This window comes from Leptonotus elevatus, chromosome 21 (assembly GCF_054856555.1).
Source record: "Leptonotus elevatus isolate MCC_2025b chromosome 21, RoL_Lele_1.0, whole genome shotgun sequence".
In the NCBI taxonomy this organism is placed as follows: Eukaryota; Metazoa; Chordata; class Actinopteri; order Syngnathiformes; family Syngnathidae; genus Leptonotus; species Leptonotus elevatus.
This window is the reverse complement of record NC_141259.1, coordinates 11,738,218-11,760,575: the sequence shown is the minus strand read 5'-3', so window position 1 is coordinate 11,760,575 and position 22,358 is coordinate 11,738,218. Positions and strand designations below refer to the sequence as shown.

At 42.8% G+C, this 22,358-nt stretch overlaps 1 protein-coding gene across 7 annotated transcripts in view; it reads right to left on the bottom strand.

Moving 5' to 3' along the window:
* kiaa1217 (KIAA1217 ortholog) overlaps window positions 1-22,358 on the bottom strand; it is an 80,796-nt gene that overhangs the window by 52,280 nt on the left and 6,158 nt on the right. For 5 of the 7 annotated variants that reach the window (XM_086065707.1, XM_086065714.1, XM_086065708.1 and 2 more), the window contains exon 1: window positions 12,103-13,009. The exons of 1 other annotated variant lie outside the window; for it this stretch is intronic. In XM_086065707.1, the coding sequence (XP_085921833.1) occupies window positions 12,103-12,409 (307 nt within the window). In that variant the 5' untranslated portion in view covers window positions 12,410-13,009. Of the gene's footprint in view, window positions 1-12,102; window positions 13,010-22,358 lie in introns of those variants that run through there. One more of the 7 variants, XM_086065711.1, reaches the window with a different exon arrangement.

The following is a 22,358-nucleotide window of genomic DNA, read 5'->3' as shown; positions in this document are numbered from 1 at the left end:
AAGCAACAGAGCAGGAAAGACAAAACAACGAACCCCAAAGGGAATTCCCTTTTGCCGTGGAGTTGAAAATGACAACCAGTCATGTTTGTTCAAATCGAAAAGGGGCGACCACTCACCTTTGCTGTTAAGGGTGTCCAGTCGCCACAGTCCCCAAAACTTTTTCCGCTCCTTCCCCGGCGGATCCGCACACTTTTCCCAACACCCGCTGCCTCCCCTCCCTCTCTCTCTCTCTCTCTCTCTCTCTCTCTCTCTCTCTCTCTCTCTCTCTCTCTCTCGCTTTCTTACTTCAGCACTTCCTGGGCTGCCGTTCACGCTCCAATCAGGTCATCCAACAAAACTGCGCACACCCCCCCCCCCCCCCTCCTCTCCTAGCCCAAGTCCTCTCGCTCAGCCATTGTTTGGCAAAGGCTTGTCACATGCATGCCCGCGAGTGTGCGCGTGTGCGGTATCGCATACACACAGAAGAGGGTGGTCGACACCCAGGCTTGAATGTCTTACAAGGGGCGAATTTGTTTTTTGGACTAAGAAGGGGGGGGGGGGGGGAGAAGCGTCTGGAACTTTCTCTCCAAAAGCCAGCAGCAGGCGCCTTTACAGAGTTTTCCGCCTCGAACCAAACCATAATAGACCGCCGCGCCGAAGCAGCCAGGCCTGCCTTCCCTGTCCCAAAAAAAAAAAAGAGAGGAGGAGGGGTAGAGGTGTGATTTGGGGGTGCAGGGCCAGAAGGTGAGAGGTGACGTGTGGGAGGAGGCAGGTTGACGGGAGCACACTGAGCTTTTGTTTGGCATTGTCAACGCCTTCGACACCTCCTGACCCTGTGGAAGAGTTCAGCTCAAACGAGAGACAACCTTCGCTCGGGATTGTGGTTCCCCCTTAAAAATGTTTATGAGAACCAAGATATTTATAGATCTTGGAGGATTCTGTAGAAACTGACCTTTTGAGGATGTATTCTGTGTAAACACAAACGAATGAAAGTTAGGACAACGTTTTTTTTCTCGTCTCTCAAATCGAATTGGTTTGGTTGCTCACTTCTCAACCAACCCAGCCTAGAATCTTACCAGACAATCGTTTAGTTGGAACCCGCAAAGCAAGAGAAGTGGAGGAAGACACAAGAATCTGATCTTCAGAACAAGAACTGAAGGGAAGGTGAAAATTCTGTGGTTTGCCAAATAGTGTGAAACACGGCATTAAACATATCATGTCCGAGCCAGACATGATAACAAATAACAACTTTTGGAAAAGAATGAGGGTCTCCTGTATTTCTATCGACGAGGGTAAAACCGAAAAAAAAAAAGGGGGAGACGGTTAAACTCAGAAGTTCTGCGAAACGATGAAAATAAGGCCTTATTTGTAATGAACTGGAATTATCTTAGTGGCGAGACCGGACTGGAAACCCCAAAAGCCACTCTCGTTATCTTTTCTATCCACGTGCCATCTTTTTTTGTTCCAGAATGCAGCCCCTAATTGTCCCCTGAACGCAAGTCGGCGGAGCCACAAGGCAGATTGCGGCACCTCTTTTTGCCAGTTGGATTCTGGAGACATTCGTCCTTGTTGTTTAGTCTGGGCACCACATGTCGGAGTCAGGGAAAGGGAGGAGGGGGATAAGGGGGGCAACTCTCCTGCACAGACCCTCGTCTCTTGTGCACGACGCACAAAAGACAAAAGTCCTCGAGACTAACATCTTAGCAGAAGTACCGATACTTGCGTAAAAAGAAAGACAAAATACATACTCGCATTGTGCTGGTGCTACGAAGCACCGGACTGGAATGCTGACGGGATCATCAGGACTGAACTGACGACATCCGCCATTTTCTTCCGGCCTTACAACTCAACCCAAGATCTGAATCAGTCAATCAAGATGTAAACCACGTTTGACTGTTTCTCTCTATTCGTGTCTTTTTTGTCATGCTGTCATCCACGGAGGTTTGAATTTGTTTTTGTGTGGGGGGGGGGGGGGGGACCTCTATTCTGACTTGCAGGGTTAGAAAGTACAGATATCTGAAGAATCGTTAACGATCTACCAGACTGCTGCTTCCCGTGAAGTGAGTTCAGCTCAATGCCAACATACAGTATCAAAAGTAACAGTGGCAAAGTACTTGTACTTTGTACTCACTACTTCTGCAATGAGGTTGCCTTCAAGTGATTTTTCGGAGAAGATAAAAAAAAGTAGGCAGGTGCAATATTTGCGTCGTCTTAAAGGAGCTTCACTCTCGTCTCTTGTTAGGCCGAAAAAACTCCTTGCTTAATCCCCGCGCCAGATAAATCCTCCCGTTGCTGAAAAAGGCAAGCCACACAAAAACGGGACGAAATGAACCAAAATATTTGACAGCTTCAGAGCGAGCAGGTGAGGATTAACACGTCTCGCTGTTCACTTTTGGGAATCTCGATGTACTTTTCTGCCGCAGTCACGCTGTCGGGGAGCCACCTGCGCAAAGCCGGAGGGGACCGAAGTCCGCCGCCGCGCTGCCTCGGTGTACTGTCGGGAGTCGAGTGACAGATGGATGCCTTTCAGCCGCACAAATGCGCGGCAGGTTCACCCCCCCCCCCCCCCCCAAACAAACAAAGCCTCTAAAAGTCATCATTTCTCCTTAGAAATAGCACAGACTCAGAAATGTCCAGCTTTGGACATCGTATAGAATCTTTCGCAGAAAAATTAGTCTGTCTCTGTTGCAGGTGTGATACGTTCAATTTAACCAGATTAATTTACAGTGACCAAATCGGGACAGTCCCAAGTTTTGTCTCAGTTTTGGGTTCTGTCCGATTCCTGCTTCTTCTTTTTTTTTAGTTCAGTCAACAAGCCAATTGTTTGGGTCACGTGTATCTCAATTGTCATATAGCGATCCATACGAAAACAATATAACTGTTAAATTCCTTACGTTGTACTTCTAAAATGTACTTTTGCGTTCTCATTCTTATCCGCTTCTAATCCCTAGCAGGCGTGCCATAGTTTCGTCACACCAGAACTAGAACTACTTCCTGCTTCGTGTCTAAGAATCATGGGAATTGTAGTCCTACTAGCCTAATGCTGCAGATCAACAGCTGCCGGAACGAAACAAAAAGTTGGATAATGGTGAGCGCATTGGTTTGCTTTGCGCTGTTGAACATTTAGCATTAGCTAACAACCGGTCACCAGACTGACTAGCAATTCAATTTGTTAGATTGTGTATTTAATTTGGTTAAATCTAAGTTAAATTAGCAGTGTCTCAGGTTTTAACATTAGAAATTTTGGCCATCCTAGATTAACTCTAGGCTTTGTGTTTGCTTCTTCTTTGCCTTTTCCTTAGCAACACTTATTCCTAAAGATGCTAGTGCCCGGCAAGACACCAGAATAGCGCAACGCCTCTCTCCGAATCTCATGAGACTTCAGTTAACTTAAGCAAGCATGACAATATTAGCGCTTTTGCTTTTCCTTGGCTGTTTGTGTTATTACTGCGGCCAAATAAAAGTTCAAAGCCATGAGAACGACCGAAAAGTCGGACTCATGCTGGCCCCGTGTTAGTTTTGGCTTGCAGGGCATGTTCCTACCAAACTGATATGGAGAATGAGAATGGGGAGAGAAAAAAAGCCATCATCAAAAGGCCTAAAAGGCCTTGGCTGCCATCCCCCTAGGACCCCCCCCCCCACCCACCCTCTAGCCCATGGACCAAGCTGCCTTTTACATATATTTAGCCTCAAATCAGCCAAAGCCCTGAGTGAGCTGCTCCCCTACCCTCTAAAGCCAGTTTCATAATCTTTTTACGGGGGATGGGGAGGTGAGGGTGGTGGGTGTGTGTGGAGGGGGGGGGGGGAGACAGCAAATAAAACAAAAAATCTTGACTAAAAATGCAGATAAATAAATTCTTGCCGAAGCCTGTACATACACAACGACTTTGACTTCAGCCACGTCAGGTCCTGATGCCCAAGACTGTACATTGAAAGGCCACAATTATTATCAAGGAAAATTGTGCCATTATCGTTTCAGAGCAAGCAAATCTCCGCACTGTAAATACATGACATTGTTGTCATAGAGACGCAGCTCCAGCTCAGGTTTATAGAACAATGTAGTATGCATCTTGCTACTAACTACTAGTGAATATAACAAGCTTGTATATACAGTGTAACGAGGATGCAAAAAAAAAAAGCACATTTGTTTATGCCTCCATATGACATGGGAAGGCTACGGACTGTTTTTTTCTCGTGATATGACTAATCTCGCAAAACGTACAATTTTATCTCAGGCTTTTTTTTTTGACTGTATGTCAATCTCAAAACAGTACTTTGAACATAATGATACAAATGGGCTTCAGAACGTCACTTTTTAATCGCTTCTCCGGAGAATGTCAGCCTGGAATTGATAAACGGTGGTTGCGCGTCAAATGAACTGCCGGCTGTCGCTTCCATCAGCAAGCGGCACCTCACGACTTTCCACTGACGGGAGTAACGCTCGCTTGTCAGAGCCTTCCGGGGCGCGAACGCGCGGCAACAAACAAATGCGGTTTGACGTTACGCGGAGCCGAGACACGCTCGGTTCCCCCGCCACGGCGAATAAGCTCTCCCTGAGAGCGTAAACAGTGCACGGAGGGAAAGGAAGACGAGGTCAACTAATTCAAGATTATGTTCAGTCAAAAGAAGTACGTGTGAACAAAAACGCCGCAAAAGTCATGCAAGTTTATTGTTTTTATTTTTTTTTTGGGGGGGGGGGGGGGTAAATAGACAGGAAAGAATCTGGCTTCTCAGTCTTATCGGAATTTTTTTTATTAAATAGCAATTACATATAGGGGCCATTGAGAATACTATGTAGCACGGCTAATGGCTAACACGAACATCACCAGTTTTTGCTATGATGTGCCATTCACGGGTCTTTTTGCTTGTGTAACAGTAAGAATGTTAAATTGTTGCTTAAAACTCTGCCTGAACAGCTAATAAAGACTTTATGAGTACAACGTTTTGATTCATTTGGTCAATGTTATTACCTGCGGGGGGAGGGGGGTGGGGGGGGGGGGATAGTAATAATAGAAGTCAACCACTCTCACAGAAGTGATTATTTACTTCAATTCCCACAACTTTATTAATTGCAAGAATCCCACAGGATCAAAAGCCATAAGTCAGAGATATTAGGCTGTAGACAACAATAAAAATAATTGATTCAAGGGGAACAAAAGTACAAACATTCTCCCATTTGATCTTTTCCTTCATATTTTATCATATCAGGCACAGTTCATTCACGGCATCAAGAATAGGTCAAAACTCGACCAGCGAGGGGCGCCAAAACTTTACAAACAGACTTAAGAGACGCTCAGCCACCACAGGGAGGTAAGAAATGATGTGAAAGTTAAGTCTGCATCTGTTTTGGAGCGGGCTACGGGGGGGGGGGGGGGGGGGGGGGGAAGACACATGACCGCAGAGTCGAACTAACACAAGCTTGAACTCGCTTTTCGGTCTGAAGTCTTGTGGTTTGATCCAAAAACGTAAGGAGCTCCACCCATGCAAGTCGCAACGACGGCTTAAAATAAATATATTTTTTTACACAAAATACCATTGTATTGTCTTGCTAGATGAGCTTAAAAAAATGCCTAAAGCATTACTGTCACAATACCAATTCAAGTAGTAAGTAGGAATACGTCAGCAGTCGGGTTTCCATCCAATTGTTACGAATTTTTGAAACGAAGTTCCTAAAAATACGCAAAACGGACATGCGACATCTGTTATTCTTTTGGGAATATTGAGAGGGGACTCCGCCGCTGTAGGTGGCGGTATACTACGTGATCTACCAGTAATCTAAAAGAAGAAGACCAGGAAGCGAGTTTTCTTTTGTAATTCTTGATAAACCGTAGTGTTTCATTTTCCGTCTAAAATAGCATTAATATTTGCTTCTTCTTTAATTATTTCCAAAAAGATTTCAGTTTCGTCGTCCCCCCCCCAAGTATACCTTACTTTATCGTCTAACATTGCTTTGGGACTACAAACGTACGTGTGACGTAATATCCGGTCAAAACGTGCAACGTGTATCCGGTCTTTCCATAGCAAAATTTTGCATTTTCCTTTTTTCCGATACGCTTCAAAATCCACCCCCTCTAAGCATAAAAACGTTTTTTGCAAATTTTGGGCCCGTTTTCGGATTTCTAACGTTTCCATTGAGTTTTATTTTTCGCATTTCTTGAAAATTTGAATAAAAATTGGGTTGCTGGAAACCCAACTCTTGTCCCAATGTGGCCTCCTCATGTTGTTCTCGGGGCTAACTAGTACCCCCTGGCACCATTTTTCTTTAAGGACAGAGTAGTATGGCATCCGAGTTAGCAGTGTCATTCGTCTTGCTCCCTCTCTCCCTTGTCTCTGTCAAAGTGGTAACCAGCCCATGGCTATTTTTCTATTGGCCGGGGCTTTGGTGCCATTTGTCCAATAATATCCAAGTAAATGTGTGCCTAGCAAACTGGAAAAAGGCTGTCAAGCTAAAATGTCCTTCCAAATACGTAAAACAAAAAAAAAAAACATTAGGATGAATGGGATGTCACCATATGTTTCCCAGTTTTCTGAAGTAATTTAAACCTCCGGCTGTTAACATCAGCTCAGCAGAAATCCCCCCCCCCCCCCCCCCTCCGCATTCTCTCCCCCTCAGCTTAGCGACGCAACCGTGCTGAAGCGCTGCGTCAACGAGGCGTCTCAGCTGTCTCCTTGACAAGCTTGAATGTCTTACCACTGACTTCATCTAAAAAAATAAATAAAAAAATCCCCTGATCTAACAGCAAATGGAATCCCCAAATCAATGTTGCTAGGGGTTTAAAAAGGGATGTGAGAAGTTGAGAGTCAGGCCCGTCTGGGCGTTTAGTCTGAATTTCTCAGCCACGGGCTAATTGAACAAGTCACGCTCGAAGGGTATAAAAGTATAAACGTCACGTCGGCGCACCGGCGTAACTCCGACGAGCCGAGCTCCGAATCCCGTTGGTTTCACAGCAGGGGGCGCTGGCTGGCAGTTGCAAGGAGAAGAAGGAGCCCAGAGGAGCAATTATGCGAAGGGGGCTGAGAAACCTTCTCGCTGTCACACATTTGAGAGAGATTCAAAGGTGGGCAGGAAGTCGATTTGATCCGCGGTTGCTCCAAGTGCAATGCGGCGGGAATAAATCTGACACACACTCCTCGTTTTATGCATCCTGTTTTGTGTGGTGTCAGTGGATGAGGGGCCTTTATTTTCTCAGTAAAAAGACTCGGGGCTTGTAAACTTCGCAACCGTCAAAAGCCATTCAAGGACACGAGCTTCTTTCGCGCTGGCCAAAGATAAGATGGCATTTTCCCGACTGGGTAGCGAAATGGGACGGCAGTCGATTCTTGCTGGATGCCGCAAATTTACAACCAGCGTGAAATTTGACACCCAAGAGTCACTGTGTTAAAATCAACTGCAACTGTCGTAAACATAAAATGTGTTTCTTAATTTTGCTCCTTCAAAAAGAAAAAAGAAAAAGGAAAAAATGCCTCCAGTCCATAAAATGGGTTTAACGATACCTTATTATCATCCCAGTGTTCCAAAGACATATTTATACGTAAAAATAATAATAATAATTGTTTTATGTTTTTCCACAAGGCTTTGATGCAGCCTCTCAACTCCAAAGAACGGTTGAAGAAATAGTAGTTATTACACAAACGACCAGCAGGTGGCAGCAGAACAAAAGAGATCAACCAGGGCCATGTTGAAAAAAAAAGTTCATCTACTCACAGTTTTACATACATTTGTAAATAATGATGAAACTTAGCTATATTCTATTGCTAATTGCTGCAAAATGCAAAACAGATAGAAATATACTTTTTTTTTTCTGATGAAAGAAGAGACTCTAATCTTTCTTTTGGTAGGTTCCATGTTCCATCAGTCACAATTCAGTGAAAGTGGCTGGGAGTGAACGAGTTAATAATGATCACGAGCCAAACGTCCTGTGCCAAAATAAAAGGTTAATGCGATGATCCCCAGTGGAATCTGAAATTAATTTTGGGACTTCATCTTCGTTATGAAATTGCAACATTGAAAAGGCCACACAAAAAAAATATATAATTGTCTCTTAGTCATCTAAAGGCTGAAAAGTAATGTCTAAAGGGAAATTATCACGATGCGGACTCAAAAATGTCTGCAAAAGGTCAGTCAATCCTGAGGACTGTACTTGGGTTGAAAATGTGAACGAGAGCGTTATTTAAAAAAAAAAAAATTTTTTTTTTTTTTAATGAATCCTTTAAACACCATCCAGCATAATCCAAACACAACTTTTGACAACCCTTAAGTTGAAATTCAACAAATGGCGCCTCAACAACATGGTGGTCTTCCATTAGATTAGCTTTTGATTCGCTCTCCAGCTGCAGCCAATCACCTCGACAGTGTCTCTTGCCTCAGGAGCCAAGGAGAAGAAAAAACACACACGCACACACACACAAAAAAAACACTGCAGATTAAAACCCCCGGAAGAAAAACACTGCAGTCCCAGAAGGGAGAATTTACAATACACACTCATGAGTGATCACGAAAGCAAAACTCTTTCTTCTTGCTCAGCGGCCCAATTTTTTTCGTCTGTTTCTGTTTGGAGCGATGAGTCACGTCCACTCATTTGCAAACCCAGACTGCAGGCCCGTGAACGCACCATTAGCCCACATACTGTAATCTTATGTCTCTAATGACTCACTGGGTTTTTTTTTTCTTGCTGGGAATGTATTGTCCCGTCTTTACACGTGGCATTTGGAAGGAAAAGGTCTTGAAAAGGTCTCTTTTGTTGCAGGTGGGCTGAAGATGGGAAGTCAAAGATGTCAAAAACTTTTTTTTTTTTTTTTTTAAAGCCAATTTGAAAGAAAGATAGCAGCTACTGTAGTAGGCGGTCCAGGGTTCCCCCCCCCCCCCCAGAACAAAATTTTTGAACCAGGAAAATATCTGTCGACGGGGCTTTGGGGAAGGGAGTGCGCAAGGCAGCCGGCAACATGTGGCGATTTATATTCATCGACGAGCGGCGGGTTCGGGGCCCGCCAGGCTTACAAAAGCAACCGTTTTTTTATTCTTCAAGAAGCCTTTTGTCGTCACTCTTCTCTTTAATGTTTTAAAAAAAAAAAATTGGCCTGAACAAAAGAAATCTAAAACCCTTTTGTCATCACCTTGTGTAACGAAACGCTTGAATCGCGCCATGACTTGCTCGGTGACAAACGTTGCAGACGTGCGTTCACAAAAAGCACGTTCTCGGCTGCTTTTGATGATTCACCTCATCTCAAGTCGCTCACTAACAGATGATTTAATGGCGGAAACGCGCCCCGCCCCGCATCTTCAGCGCGTCACGTGAGCGAACCCCTTGCATGACGGGGCACGATAACTCGAATAAGTCACTTTCAAGTTGCGCAAGAAGAGAACCGAGAATGAGTGGAATGAAAACAGCAATCCTTTTGGTCAAGGTCCACAAAGCTGAAATCTTTGGGGCCTGCTCGTCCACACCTCGTTGGAACGAAGTAAGAGACGGACCTTCTATTCTACTTCCAGGGACTGAATAACTCCCAAGAAGCCTGAAATTGGGCCTTGTGTCAAGCAGCGGTCAGCTTTCAAGCTTTCACACCGTGGAAATGTCACCTGTCAGCCGCTCTTATTGTCTCTGCCTTGTACATGACCCCGACGCTCTTTTCATTGAGCTGCCATCATGCCCTGGGAGTAGCACCCTGACGGGGCCCGGTAGAAGTCCTTTTGCAGGGAATGTCCAATGTTGTATTTTCCGTTCATCCATTTTATACACACAGCAGTGTGTAAAAATAACTCTTACCAGTGTTAATCTTCTATAACTCAATGCAGTGTTCATGAGGGGAGTGAGAGTTGATTTTCTACCACCGCAAATAACAGTGCTGGGAGTCATGTTGGCGCTCTCAAGAGTTATTTAAACGGCAGTGTTAAATTGTATTAACACTGTGTAGTGTTAGCTAGTGTTAACACGAAACTGAGTAAAAATGAACACTGCAATTTTAACACTGTGGAAAGAGTTACTTTTTAACGCCAAATCTGATAGGGACCAAATACACTCAAACAATGTTAAATTTAACTTTAAGTCTAAAATTAACACTGTGTAGTGTTAGCCAGTGTTAACACGAAACTGAGTAAAAATGAACACTGCAATTTTAACACTGTGGAAAGAGTTACTTTTTAACGCCAAATCTGATAGGGACCAAATACACTCAAACAGTGTTAAATTTAACTCTAAGTCTAAAACTAACACTGTGCAGTGTTAGCCAGTGTTAACACGAAACGGAGTAAAAATGAACACTGCAATTTTAACACTGTGGAAAGAGTTACTTTTTAACGCCAAATCTGCTAGGAACCAGATACACGCAAACTGTGTTAAATGTAACTCTAAGTCTAAAATTAACACTGTGCAGTGTTAGCCAGTGTTAACTCGAAATAGAGTAAAAATAAACACTGACATTTTAACACTGTGAAAAGAGTTACTTTTTAACGCCAAATCTGCTAGGAACCAGATACACTCAAACTGTGTTAAATGTAACTCTAAGTCTAAAATTAACACTGTGCAGTGTTAGCCAGTGTTAACTCAAAACTAAGTTAACAATTATTTTTTTTAAAGAATCCTTATAGAATACGAGGAACTAAAATGTGAGTGGGAGAAAGCAAATGAAGATGGGCTAATGTGGGGAGTGAAGACCCTCACAAAGAGACACACGCCTAATTTGAATTCACGAGAACATCTGGTTTCCAGTACAAACTTGCCCCCTTGAAACCCATAAGCACGCTTTTTGAACCACGGGGAGGGATTCACGCACAGGCAGGGCTGGAGACCTGTTGATTCCCCAGCATGCCTTGCTCACATTCCTGACCTCCTTCTGTCACTCTCTTACTAACTTCACCTCTTTTCGGTTAACTATGACTCCATCCGCCCCGAAGACTAAAAATCTACCTTCCTCCACTGATTTCTCCGAGAGCGGCTGACAGAAAGATATACGATCTGTCAGTCAAACACTTACAGAAGATTTCGAAACTTGCCGAGATTCCTAACGTGAGTGCGACCCCCGACACGACGGTGAAAGCTGGCGCCCCGCGGAGTTGGGAGTCGAGTGAGAGCGTCAAAAGGGAATGATAAGAGTCCTTTCTTCAAGAGCGCAACACTTCACTTCGTAATCAGTGTCCACGCCGGCGAACAGCAATAGTTGCGGCAATGTCTTTAGCGGAAATGCTTTCTTTTTTCATTTTCACTCCAAGCATACGCACGGTTACAGCAAACACTGATTTCTTTGTCTCTCAAAAGTCCACCAGTCAACTGACAAATAGAAATTCTGCCACACATGAACGACTTGTATAAATGGAGCAGTTGTACTACAACTCACGTTCAGGATTACGTCTGCGGGTCCATCAAGCACCGTTCAACGACCATCAAAGAAGAAAGAAAAAAAACGTGACTGATTAAAACCGTTCCAACTTGAAACTGCTCAGCTTATCCCTACAGCAATTTTTATTACATTTCAAAATAAAAGCCAAATATTTTTTGGGGGATGGATTCATACTGTTCCAACTTTAAACTGTTCATCTTATCGATAGCACTTTTTTTTTTGACCGATTCAAACCGTTCCACCTTTAAACTTTTCTGCTCATTCCTACTGCATTTTTTTTTCAAATTTTCTAAATAAAAAAACCCAAAATTAACGTTTCATTTTGTTATTATCCCTACGCAAAAAAAAATTCAAAATATATATATTTTTTTAAATCCCAAAATTACGTTCTCTAATTTCTACATTCATCCAATACAAACCAGTCCAACTTCAACATGTTCAGATCATTCCATGTCATTCAATATCATTCCAAATCCTTCCACAATTTTTCATTCAGCCTTCAGACGCAATTTCTGTCGAAATTGTATTCTCTCGTTTTAATTAATATCTCGGAAGGACCTGTAGCAGCAAGTGTGCTCGTGCGGTTTTTGAAGTTGATGCAGCAGATGCTGGACAAATTAATTTCCTTTGCTTCAGGGTAAGAAGATGACGAATGGCCAGAGTTAAAGGAAGCAATTCAAAAGTTGTAATCCACGAAAGAGGACAACTTTGAAAGATGAGAAGGCTTGAGTTCAAGGTTCAGAGTGACTGCATGAGTAGACACAAGATGATATTTACATGATGACTTACTGTGTACAGAGCCTTGATGCTGACTCGACGCTTTAGGAGTACCGGTTTTACTCTTCGGAGGGTTCGACTCCACGGCGGGTCCAGCCTCACCTTGGCCCTTTTGTTCCACCTGAGTTCCACTCTGTGCTTTGTCCACGAGTGACTTCTGCCTCGTTAACACTCTGTCAGTGCCCGCCCTCATCAACTTCTCACCCACACTCTGTACCCTGGCCAAAGAAGCCGTGCCGGGGCATTCCTTCCTGGGGGAGGGCAGCTTGGACCCGGCGCCGGCCGAGGGAGGCCGGGCCAGCCTGGAGGTTTTTGACATCCCGCCGTCGGTGAATCTCAGTCTGTCTCCGGGCTCGTGTCCTGTGGACTCTCTGAGCTCCCCGAGGCTCTCGCGCGTGTCGCGACTGGTGCAGGTAGGCTGGGAGGCCGGTGGAGGGAGGGGGGGGGACTTTTGGGAAGGAAAGGAGGTGGGGGGTTGTTAGCTCTTTGGAAGGTGCTCTCCTCTCCTGGCGTGGCCTCCTGGGATCATTCTCCAAAACAAACTGGATGTGCGTGCATAAACCTGTGGAGCAGCAGGACCAGCTTTCCCCCCCCAAACTAACAGAATCCCTCCTCCTATTCGCTCCTTCGGAATCCCAGATTTCTCATTCCTACCTTACATCCTTCTTCTTTTCAGTTGCACATGCTCAAGCATTCCGGCGCTCCGGAGAGATTCCAATTTAACGGGGTCAACAAAGAAAAAAAAAAAAAAGAGCAAAAGTCCTCCTTCAGGTGCAGCTGCTGAAGCTGTTCCAGATGTGAGCGCGCCGCTGCGCGTCATCAGCGCGTCGCTCCGGTTCAATCCCCCGGGCTCGCTCTCGTGCTGCTTTCACTCCTTCCCCTCGCTTCCCCTCCATCCATCCATCATACACTCTTTCGTCTTTTTGTCCCCGGAGACGCTCGGCGCTCCTCCTCGCGTGTCAGGTGGGCGATACGGCGAGCGGAGTCGGGAACGGCGCTCTCGCGTTGCTCGCCCTCCGCTCGCTCGGCTGGCGGAATTTGCGGAGAGTTAAAAAGCGCAAAAAAAAAGGAGAGAGCGCGCGTGTGCGGGGTGTGCGGGTCTGTGGGATTTGCTGCGCCAAAAACATCAGCTGTGACAAGGAAAGAAAAAAAAGGAGGGAGGGGGGTGGGGGGTGTTTGTGCAAAGAGAAGAAGTTGGCTCAAAGAGAAACATGAGGAAGAGAAGATCACAGCTTCTCCACGAGACAAACACATTTGACTCCCTTTGACAAATTGCTCGGAGCGAACGCTGGGCCCGCACGCAAACCCACAGAGACGCTTGCCAAAGTATGTCGCTGGTGGGGCAACTTTCCACGTGATTTCGTAGCAGTCGCAGGATTGGAAAACGTGTGCTTTGCCGAAGCTCTGATTCATGAACTCGGGTCATGACAGGAGGCTATTTCATCTGGATACCTCTTGACACTTGTGTAATCTGCTGCCGCGCATGTGACGTATTGCACAGGGACACCATTGCATTGCGTGCTCACTGACGAAACACCAGAAAATTGACAGACTCCGGTGTGTAAAATTAACACTTAACAGTGTTAATCTTCTATAGCTCAATGCAGTGATAAAGAGTGTTTGAGGAAGAATTATTATTTTTTAAACCACAATAGAGTAAATAATCAACACTGCTAGGAGTCATGTTTACTCTCTCCAGAGTTAAACCTGTCGTGTCAAAATGGATCAACACTGTGCAGTGTTAGCCATCGTGTCCTGGAACTAGCCTTGAACAAGCCTGGAACCCTTGGGGGACCGAAAACGTGCGTGTGCAGGGAATGTCCGAAGTTTGATTTTCCATTCATCCATATTATACACCCAGCAGAAATAAAATTAACACTCACCAGAGTTATTTGAGTCTCCAGTGTTAATCTTTTATAACTCAAAGACGTGTTAAAAGAATGTTTAAGGAAGAGTTGATTTCCTACCACAGTAAATAATCAACACTACTGAGAGTTATATTTACTCTCTCCAGAGTTAACTAGCCAGTGGTGTTAAATTGTATTAACACTGTGCAGTGTTAACCAGTGTTATTTTTTTACTCCCTTTTGAGTTAATTTCACACTGAAATGTTTACACTGTGGAAAGAGTTACTTTAACGCCACTTCTGATAAGGACCAAATTCACTTGGGCGCGGTGGTAAATTTAACTCTTTAAGTGTTGAATTGACACTGCGAAATTTGTGTATGCTGCTGATTTTAGGGAAATATCCTTCTATAAAACGACTACACTGTAAACAGTCAGACATAACATACGAATGAATGTGAATATCAATTTTCCAGAGCATGTTAGCAGCCCTCCAAACAAGCATCACTTGACTGTATGGCTATGGCATATTAATATGATGGCCACATATCTGCCTGGCTTTAGATGAGGCAAAGCAGATTGACCTACATACATTCCTCGGCAATGACACGTTGGGATTCCAAAAAGGACTTGACGGGAGTCGCAGCATCGCTGACAGATTTTGGGAAGCGAGGGAGTACACGGGGAGGATAGAGCGCGCCATTAGCGCGCGATCGGATATCGGAAACGGTGTCGGATTTGCGCGCGCGCGCGTCACCGGCAGGCTGGGTTCCGCTACGTTAGCAGCATGCTAGCGGGGGGATTACCTCAAAGTGAGGAACGACCACGACGACTCCATATGGGCTTTACTCAAATTCTTTCAGTATGGTTAAATTGCTATTTGTGTGTGTTAGGAGTAGATGAAAGCCTGGTGTGTGGACTGGAAGCCTCCCAGCCTTTAAGCCACTTCTTACTGTATAGTATAGAAAAAGTGAAGCAGAGCCCAGTTCAAAGGCTTTAAATAGCAGAGCATTTAGAGAAGGTTATAATTTCAGCCTTCGAGTTGAGACCGTGTTTTTGCAAAGTGCGACAGATCGTGAAATGCATCTTTATACAAAATCGTAAAGCCCGGTGTTGACATGTGACTCAGGCATGTCATGTTTTGCTCGATTTGCTTTTTAATTGCTTGTAAGCAAATTGTCGGGTCACCAGAAGGCTTGCTTTGAAATTACACAGCCAAGTGCATTTTTATTTTGTCAGCTGTCTATTTTTGAAAACGTGCCTGCAAGTGAGCCGTTTTAAATATCGACAAACTGTGATGTTATGATTCCTCTAATCTCGGGTTTGTCTTTTCAAGCAACGGCTGACGATTACACGGAAGCGCTTTTGTTTCAAAACTAAAAGGTAAGCAGAGCTGCAGTGTTAGCAATTAGCTGACAGCATGAGTTTCGGATGCAAATATTTAGTGTAATCCTGACTTTACTGCATCAGTGATAAACTACGCCGCATTCCGATGTACAAATTTGGCTTCCGTCTCCGCCGCAGGAACGGAAAATCGTAAACCTCGGACCGCATGTATTTGTGTTAGCTGATGTGTTTGCTGCATGTGCTGCTACCACAAAAGCACCAATTTTTGCTTTTACTGTCTGCGAGGAGGCTTACTTTCTTGGCAAACTTCGGGCTGTGTTGATTTAAGATGATGAGAACGGTGCTGCTGTTATGGTATGTAACCAGGGAAACTTTGAGAAACAATAATCATAGTATTTAAAAAATAAATAAATAATGTAATCAAACTATGTACAAAGTTATAAGAAATGGGTGACCGTGATATTTAATTAGGATGATGGGCTTGTGTGTTGTCAAGGATGCCGGTGTGGTATTTCTGTAACTGACCTTTCAGTCTGTGAGTTATTAGGGCGGCAGGTTCCAAGCGACCCCCCCCCCCGCCCCCCACAGACAACGTGGACTGTTCCAAAAAAAAAAGTGCTACGAGCGCAAACAGAAACGTCATCGGATATATGATCAAAGATGTTTAGCTAGACCTTCTTTAGTGAAGCTTTACCGGCAAGATTGGGAGCAGGATAGCTGACTCATGTCAACTCAATTTTCTGAATGAAAGCCTTAATGAAAGATACTTTTTTTTTTGTGCGCTCAATTTGGAGCAAGTGAGAGGCTGGATGATGTCATCGGATGAAAATATAGAGTGAGTCGAGCGAACCAGTGCCTGTTTGCGGCTCACTATTCAGGAAATATTCGATATTTCTCTCCACTTGGTCTACCATAATTCATGTTCTACTGTAAAAAAAAAAAATCTGTTACTACAAGGTGGAGCCTGAGATGGTGAGTGACATGGGTGTCAACAAATGAGAGTGTCGAGTTGGATGGATGTGTTCAATATACACAGTAAATGGTATGTTTTATTATGTTATGAACATTATCACAAGGTAACATTAAGGTACAGTGTGTCTTTTTACCAGAGCAAAAAAAAAAAGAATAAAAAAAAAAAAAGTAATGTATTTTCTGAGAGTGCGGGGTGTCAAGGAAGCATCTGGGGTGTGTGGGGGTGGACGTCTAGAGGTGCATAGTCCCTGCTGAGGATTAAAGTAGATGTTTTGCCTGCCCCTGGGGGGGTTTTCTCTCAGACATTCCATCGGAGGGCTCCACCCCCCCCCCCTCCCCCTCCCCCCGCCATATCATGAGTCATTACTCACCAGCAGCCACCGATTCAGTGACTGGAGGCCCCCTGCAAGGCCAACAGAGATGCACAACAATAGCAAGGAAGTGTGTGTGCGTGTGCCCGCGCCGCAGCTAAGCAAACGAAAGTTTCAATTGCGATCATTCTCAGTGATACGTTACAGCGCGAAAAAAAATCTATAAAACAGGCCTTAATAAACACGTTATGGGAAATTGCTGCATCATCAAGTCCGTTGATTTTATGCACCAACAGAGGCAACACAACTCCTCACAGCAACAACAGTTTCTCACCAGAACAAGCAATCAATATTCTATCAGCAACTTTTTAGTGTACTGTAACTCTTCTTTTTTTTTTCATACCAATAGGAATTTCGGTTCAGTAATAGGGACCCTGAGTATCTGACTTAAGAGTGTCACAACTTATGAGGTTTTTTTTTACGAGCCATTGTTGACTTTTTTGCTTTGTGTTGAGAAAATGAACAAGCCAGGATAGACTTCAACAGACAGTACAAAATTGGTCTCAGCTGAGATGTCACTTCAACGTACTTCCTTGACACCAATTCATATTTACACAGGACTATGGTGGCATCTTGGGGCGTTTCAGAACAAGTACAAAAAATAAACTTGAAAAAGTAATCTCTCCCATCCATCACCGGGGTTACATTCCAGACCACCCCATTAGTAAAATCCACAATATAGAAATTTAGGAACGCAATTACAGCACTTATTTTTTAAACACATAAAGTATAACAATCCCTTACTTTACAGTCAACAAATCCTGTTTTTTTTTAAACTAAATTATCTCACAATATACATGAATTATCACGCCCAAAGATACATTAAAACGTGAACCTACAGCCGTTGCTTTCTGTAGGCGTAAAAAGCAGGATGACGTCCATTAGTTTTCAGCAAAAACCAGGCTATGCTGAAATACTTCCTGTTTTCATTCTTCTTCTTTCAAATGTACATTGTCTCATTCTAAATAGTGCGATGCCATGTAGTGGCCAATGGTGGAATTGCACACAATAAATGAGAGTTGGCCCAAAATGGAGTGATTAATGGTACCAAAAAAAAAAGTTTTAAAAAAATCTGTGAAATAGCAGGACTGTAATCCTGGAATCTGCAATGAAGGGAGGTTTACTTCTTTCTTTTTTTAACTCGTCAAGTATGTAAATTAGTTAGTGTATTTCCAGTATGACTACTGTATGTAGTTACCAGGAATTAAAAAGCGACACAAAGTCAGCTGCACAATGACACGTGTTGTTGGAAGTCAACACGTCACACGGTTGGACTTCCACTCCTTCTGTAGGTCAGTAGTCATATGCTCTCATAGTAGCGTTGATCTGAAAGTGAAACACGCTCATGAGGGTGATTTTCCTACCAACGGAGCAGAAACTGGAACCAAATAAACTTGAAGGGACTCTCCCAGTCAGTTAGCGTAAAGTTTATAGCCACGAGCATGGCAGGAAGTAAGAAAGCACAAGTATAAAGGCCGTGGAAATTTGGGGGAGGGGGGGGGGGGTAAACAACAGCATGTGAACAACAACAACAAAAAACCCCATTGTAAAATAAAAACATCTGTTGTTTTGACGTTATTAGCCTTGTCATTTGGATGACACTGCAACCAAAACTTTTTTTTTTTGTTTCTTCAAAAATGTTCTGGATGAACCAACGACTGGATAAGGAAGGCGTTATCTCAACTAAATATTTACCATTAACAATTAGTAAACAATGAAAAAAGGCAATATGTCACCATGAAAGACAGCAGCCAGTTAAATATCTTCACTGTCAGACAGAAACGTTCAAATATGGTCAATGGTCGGCATGTGACTTTCGGTTCATGACAGCGTCATTTTTTTAGCATCTTAAATTAGTGATTGATGGATTTTGGGTTGGCAGTTTTTTCTTTTATATTTCCTGAACAGTAATGACTCTGGAGTTATGAGGTTTCCGTCAAACATATGACAGTTATTGATGTGCACATTTACAACTGATCTCAATGGAAAGTTTGTTTCTGCCTTGGTGGAGGTCTGCTCCTATCTGAGTCCCAGAAGAGCCATCATCCCTCCTAGTTGGTCTATCTCTGGGGCCCCCATGTGGCCTGATTAGTTATTCCTGATTTTTTATTTTTTTATTTTATTATCCTCATTAGATATTGACATGAAGAGCCCCTGCATATTTTCACACAGACACCACACAGCAATTGAATAATTCTCCTGCCTGACATTAAGAGCATTATGACACGTGAATAATGAAAGAGGAACAACATTGTTCTCAGTTTTGTTGTGCTGGGGAATCCTGCTCTTAAAACTTCAGCTTGGGGAACAGTTTTTTTGTATTCTTGACTCATGGTGGGAACAGTTTAATTCTGAGTGACTATTCGCAATTTAATTAAATTAAATGTAATTTATCGTGTATATTCAAACTGAAATTGTATTAATTTTTATGACAAAAGTTTTCAATTTGATTCTTTTGTGCTTTAAATTAGAACAAACTTTAACTTTGCTATGGAAATGAGTTAAATTTCCGCCATTTAATGCATTTTCTTTTTTAGTCAAATACAAATATTTTTGCTCAAGTGTTTTCAACAGAAATTAATTTTCCGTCTGAAACATTTAATTATGAAAGAATTTGAGAAGCAATGACAGTTTGACTCTGTAAATGTTTCATACTAAATTGAAGTTATATTTGTATAATTGATAAAAAAAAATATTCAAATTTGAAAATGTGATATTCTGTGACATGAGAGTTGACTTTAATGTGTATTTATTTTTATTTTTTTAATTGGGGGGGTGACAATTTGATTTATTGTCTGTCTACATGTTCAGACTTTTTTTTGAATTGCTCACTATTTACCAAAATCCTGTCACTCATCTCTCAAGGCAACCAAGAGATATTATTGGCTCTCTACTGTTCCAAAATGAAGAAGAAAAAAAAAAGAGTGTTTTGAAAGCTGGTGCAAAGAAAACAACTCTAAGATAAAATCCGGAGCTTGATGAGCAACAATACGGATCCAATGACACGTGAACTGCAGTGATAGCACACTGGCGTCAGTGTCACAATGAGGGACAGGAAGTCCAGCGACTGTATGAACCGGTGCGCGCACACACACACACACACACACACATGCGCACGCACGTACACACAAGCGCACAAGGCTTCAGTCAGCAGCTGAGTTGTGCTGAGCCAACAGCGTGGGTCGGGGCCAACAAGGGACACAGCAGATAATCATCTGATGGAGCCCGACACACACACACACACACACACACAGTGGGACGTGTACGGGCACAAGATTTAAAGCTGGAAGCGCGAGTGCTTCCGAAATAAATCATCGTTAAAAGGCTGCAATAGATGGTGAGGATTGGGGGGGGGGGTAAAACGATCTGACATATACTCGCGCTGCGGAGACAAAAAAAACAAATAAATAAATAAATAAAAAAGATGCTCGACTTTACTCCATTATGCTATGATGGAGTTCTGCGACAGCAGTGATGATCTCCGGTCTTTATGGCTTTTCTTTTATGGCAAATGAAAAGGAATTAACAGCACTCCATAAGCGGTGCCGACTTGAGGCTGATTGTGATGAATGGCAACCGGCAAACAGCTGCGGGCTCTCGTTTTGCCGCCTGCTAAAGGGGAAAAAACCCAAAAGTTGAAGTATTTTTTTTTTTCTTCTTCTCCTTCCCCTCACCAGAGCATCTTGTTTACTTAGTCGTCGGGCTGATTTTTCTTTTTTTAATGCAATTTATCAGGTGAAATGTTCTAAAAAATATATACATATATATATATTTCTTTGTAGACCAAAAATAATGAGCCGAAGAATTATGACAAGAACGAAGAAAACCCCAAATATTGCAATAATAGTCCAAATAATAATTTTGAAGTATCAGGATTTGTCAACATAATAATAATAATAATTCTGGACGAAATCAAGGAATTATGACAGTTCTGAGATTTTTTTTTAGATTTAATAAAACTACAAGAACAAGTCGAGTTCCAAAAAATGATATGAAATAGAGGTGCAATGATTGATTAATCGACAACAAATCGATTATCGAAACAATCTTATCCTTTTTGGGAATCGGGTAATCGTTTAGCTACCTTTTAAATAAAAAAAATTCTCAAAAGCCACAGAATTTTATTGTCAGTAAAAAGTGAGAAAAGTCAAATTTGGTGTCATCGGAATTGCATGAGAGTTTAACTTCAATAATCTTGACAGTATTAGGGCAAGAATACATTTTCAAATATCCAAGAATAAAAATGTGGAATTATGATTAATAAAGTAATGAAGACTGCTGGACCTATAAACGATAAATAAATCTATACGAAATGCTGCTGTGTTTAGTATTGCGCCAATACTTCAGTCACAGTGGCTCTTTTGTTGCGTCCGTTCAATACATCAAATGTGTCTCTAGGAAAGGCAAAGCACTACAAATGTAGAACACACATGTTACTTATTCACCTTCAATTTCAAAAACCTGGGTCAGGGGTTAGTCTGGCCCGCCCCATCGGCTGACATCTGCTCTGACCTTTGACCTCATCACAGATTTGTGTACACACATGTTTTTCCAGTGCTTGTGTCCGGGACCCCCGTGAGGTTTGTCAAAGCAACATTACGACTTCTATTCTCAAAAATAGCCACCTTAATGGTAGTTAAGGGGTACGAATGGTAGTTAAGCGCAATTGGCGTTAGGATTATGAGGAGGTCTTTGGAAAAAAAATCTATCCCCCTGCTTCCAGAAAAGTTTGAGAAGCCCGGCCTTAAGCCATTGATGAAGTGACTCGGAGAAGCAGAGGGTGCCAAGAAGGCTGATTGAAGAAAGATGAGAAGGTAGAGGAGATAAAGCTTTAAAGGGAGGGAGGAGTGAATCTCACATGCCGAGGTCCTCCTCCTGCTGCTCCTTCAATCTCTGGTGGCTTCGGCCCTAACCTGGCTCGTCTGATCCTCATTTGGAAGTTCAAAGACAAACCGCAGACCTCTATCAGTCAGGCACACCCACTTTTCCTTGCGATATTAAAACTCCGTTGCACCCTTCGAGCTCCGAGGTTAAGTCAATGAATGTTCTCAGCTCACTTCTTGGCTGAGGCTCAATCGGCTTTCTGTTGGAAGTGAGACAAAAGTGGGGGATTGCGGGCAGACATTTAGAGGACAACTACGATTTAAAGCTAAAAAAAAAAACAACAAGAAAGAAACTTTGTAGACCTTCCCTAATGGAGAAAGATTTTGGTCTGCATTTCAACACAACACAGCTGGCAAAGAATTGTGAACCAAAGCGTGACATCACAACCAACCATAACCTTACTAAACTAACTTACCAACCAACCAACTAGCTAGCTAACGACCACTTTTTTCCACTCATAATATCCTATCTAACTGCACTCAAAGTATAACCAAGTAACTAAACAATCGGAATTCCTTATCCGACTTTGATCCAAGTCTAACATGTCAAGGAAAAAACAAACAATTTAACTACTCAATAAGCAAATGCATGAATAGTAATGCAAGTTTAACGTTTCCACTATCTAACCAACCAACTAACCGATGTTCAACCATAAGCTCTTAACTAGTGTCCAACCACAACCTTTTGCCCTAATAACCAGCTAACTAACCAACTGTGATCTAAGTATCACATATTCAGCATATCATTTACCAGCTAACTAGCTCACCAATTAACTTACTAGCTAAATGCTGTCCAATCTATAACGCAAAAATAAGCATTTTTTTTGTAAAAAAAAAATATATATATATT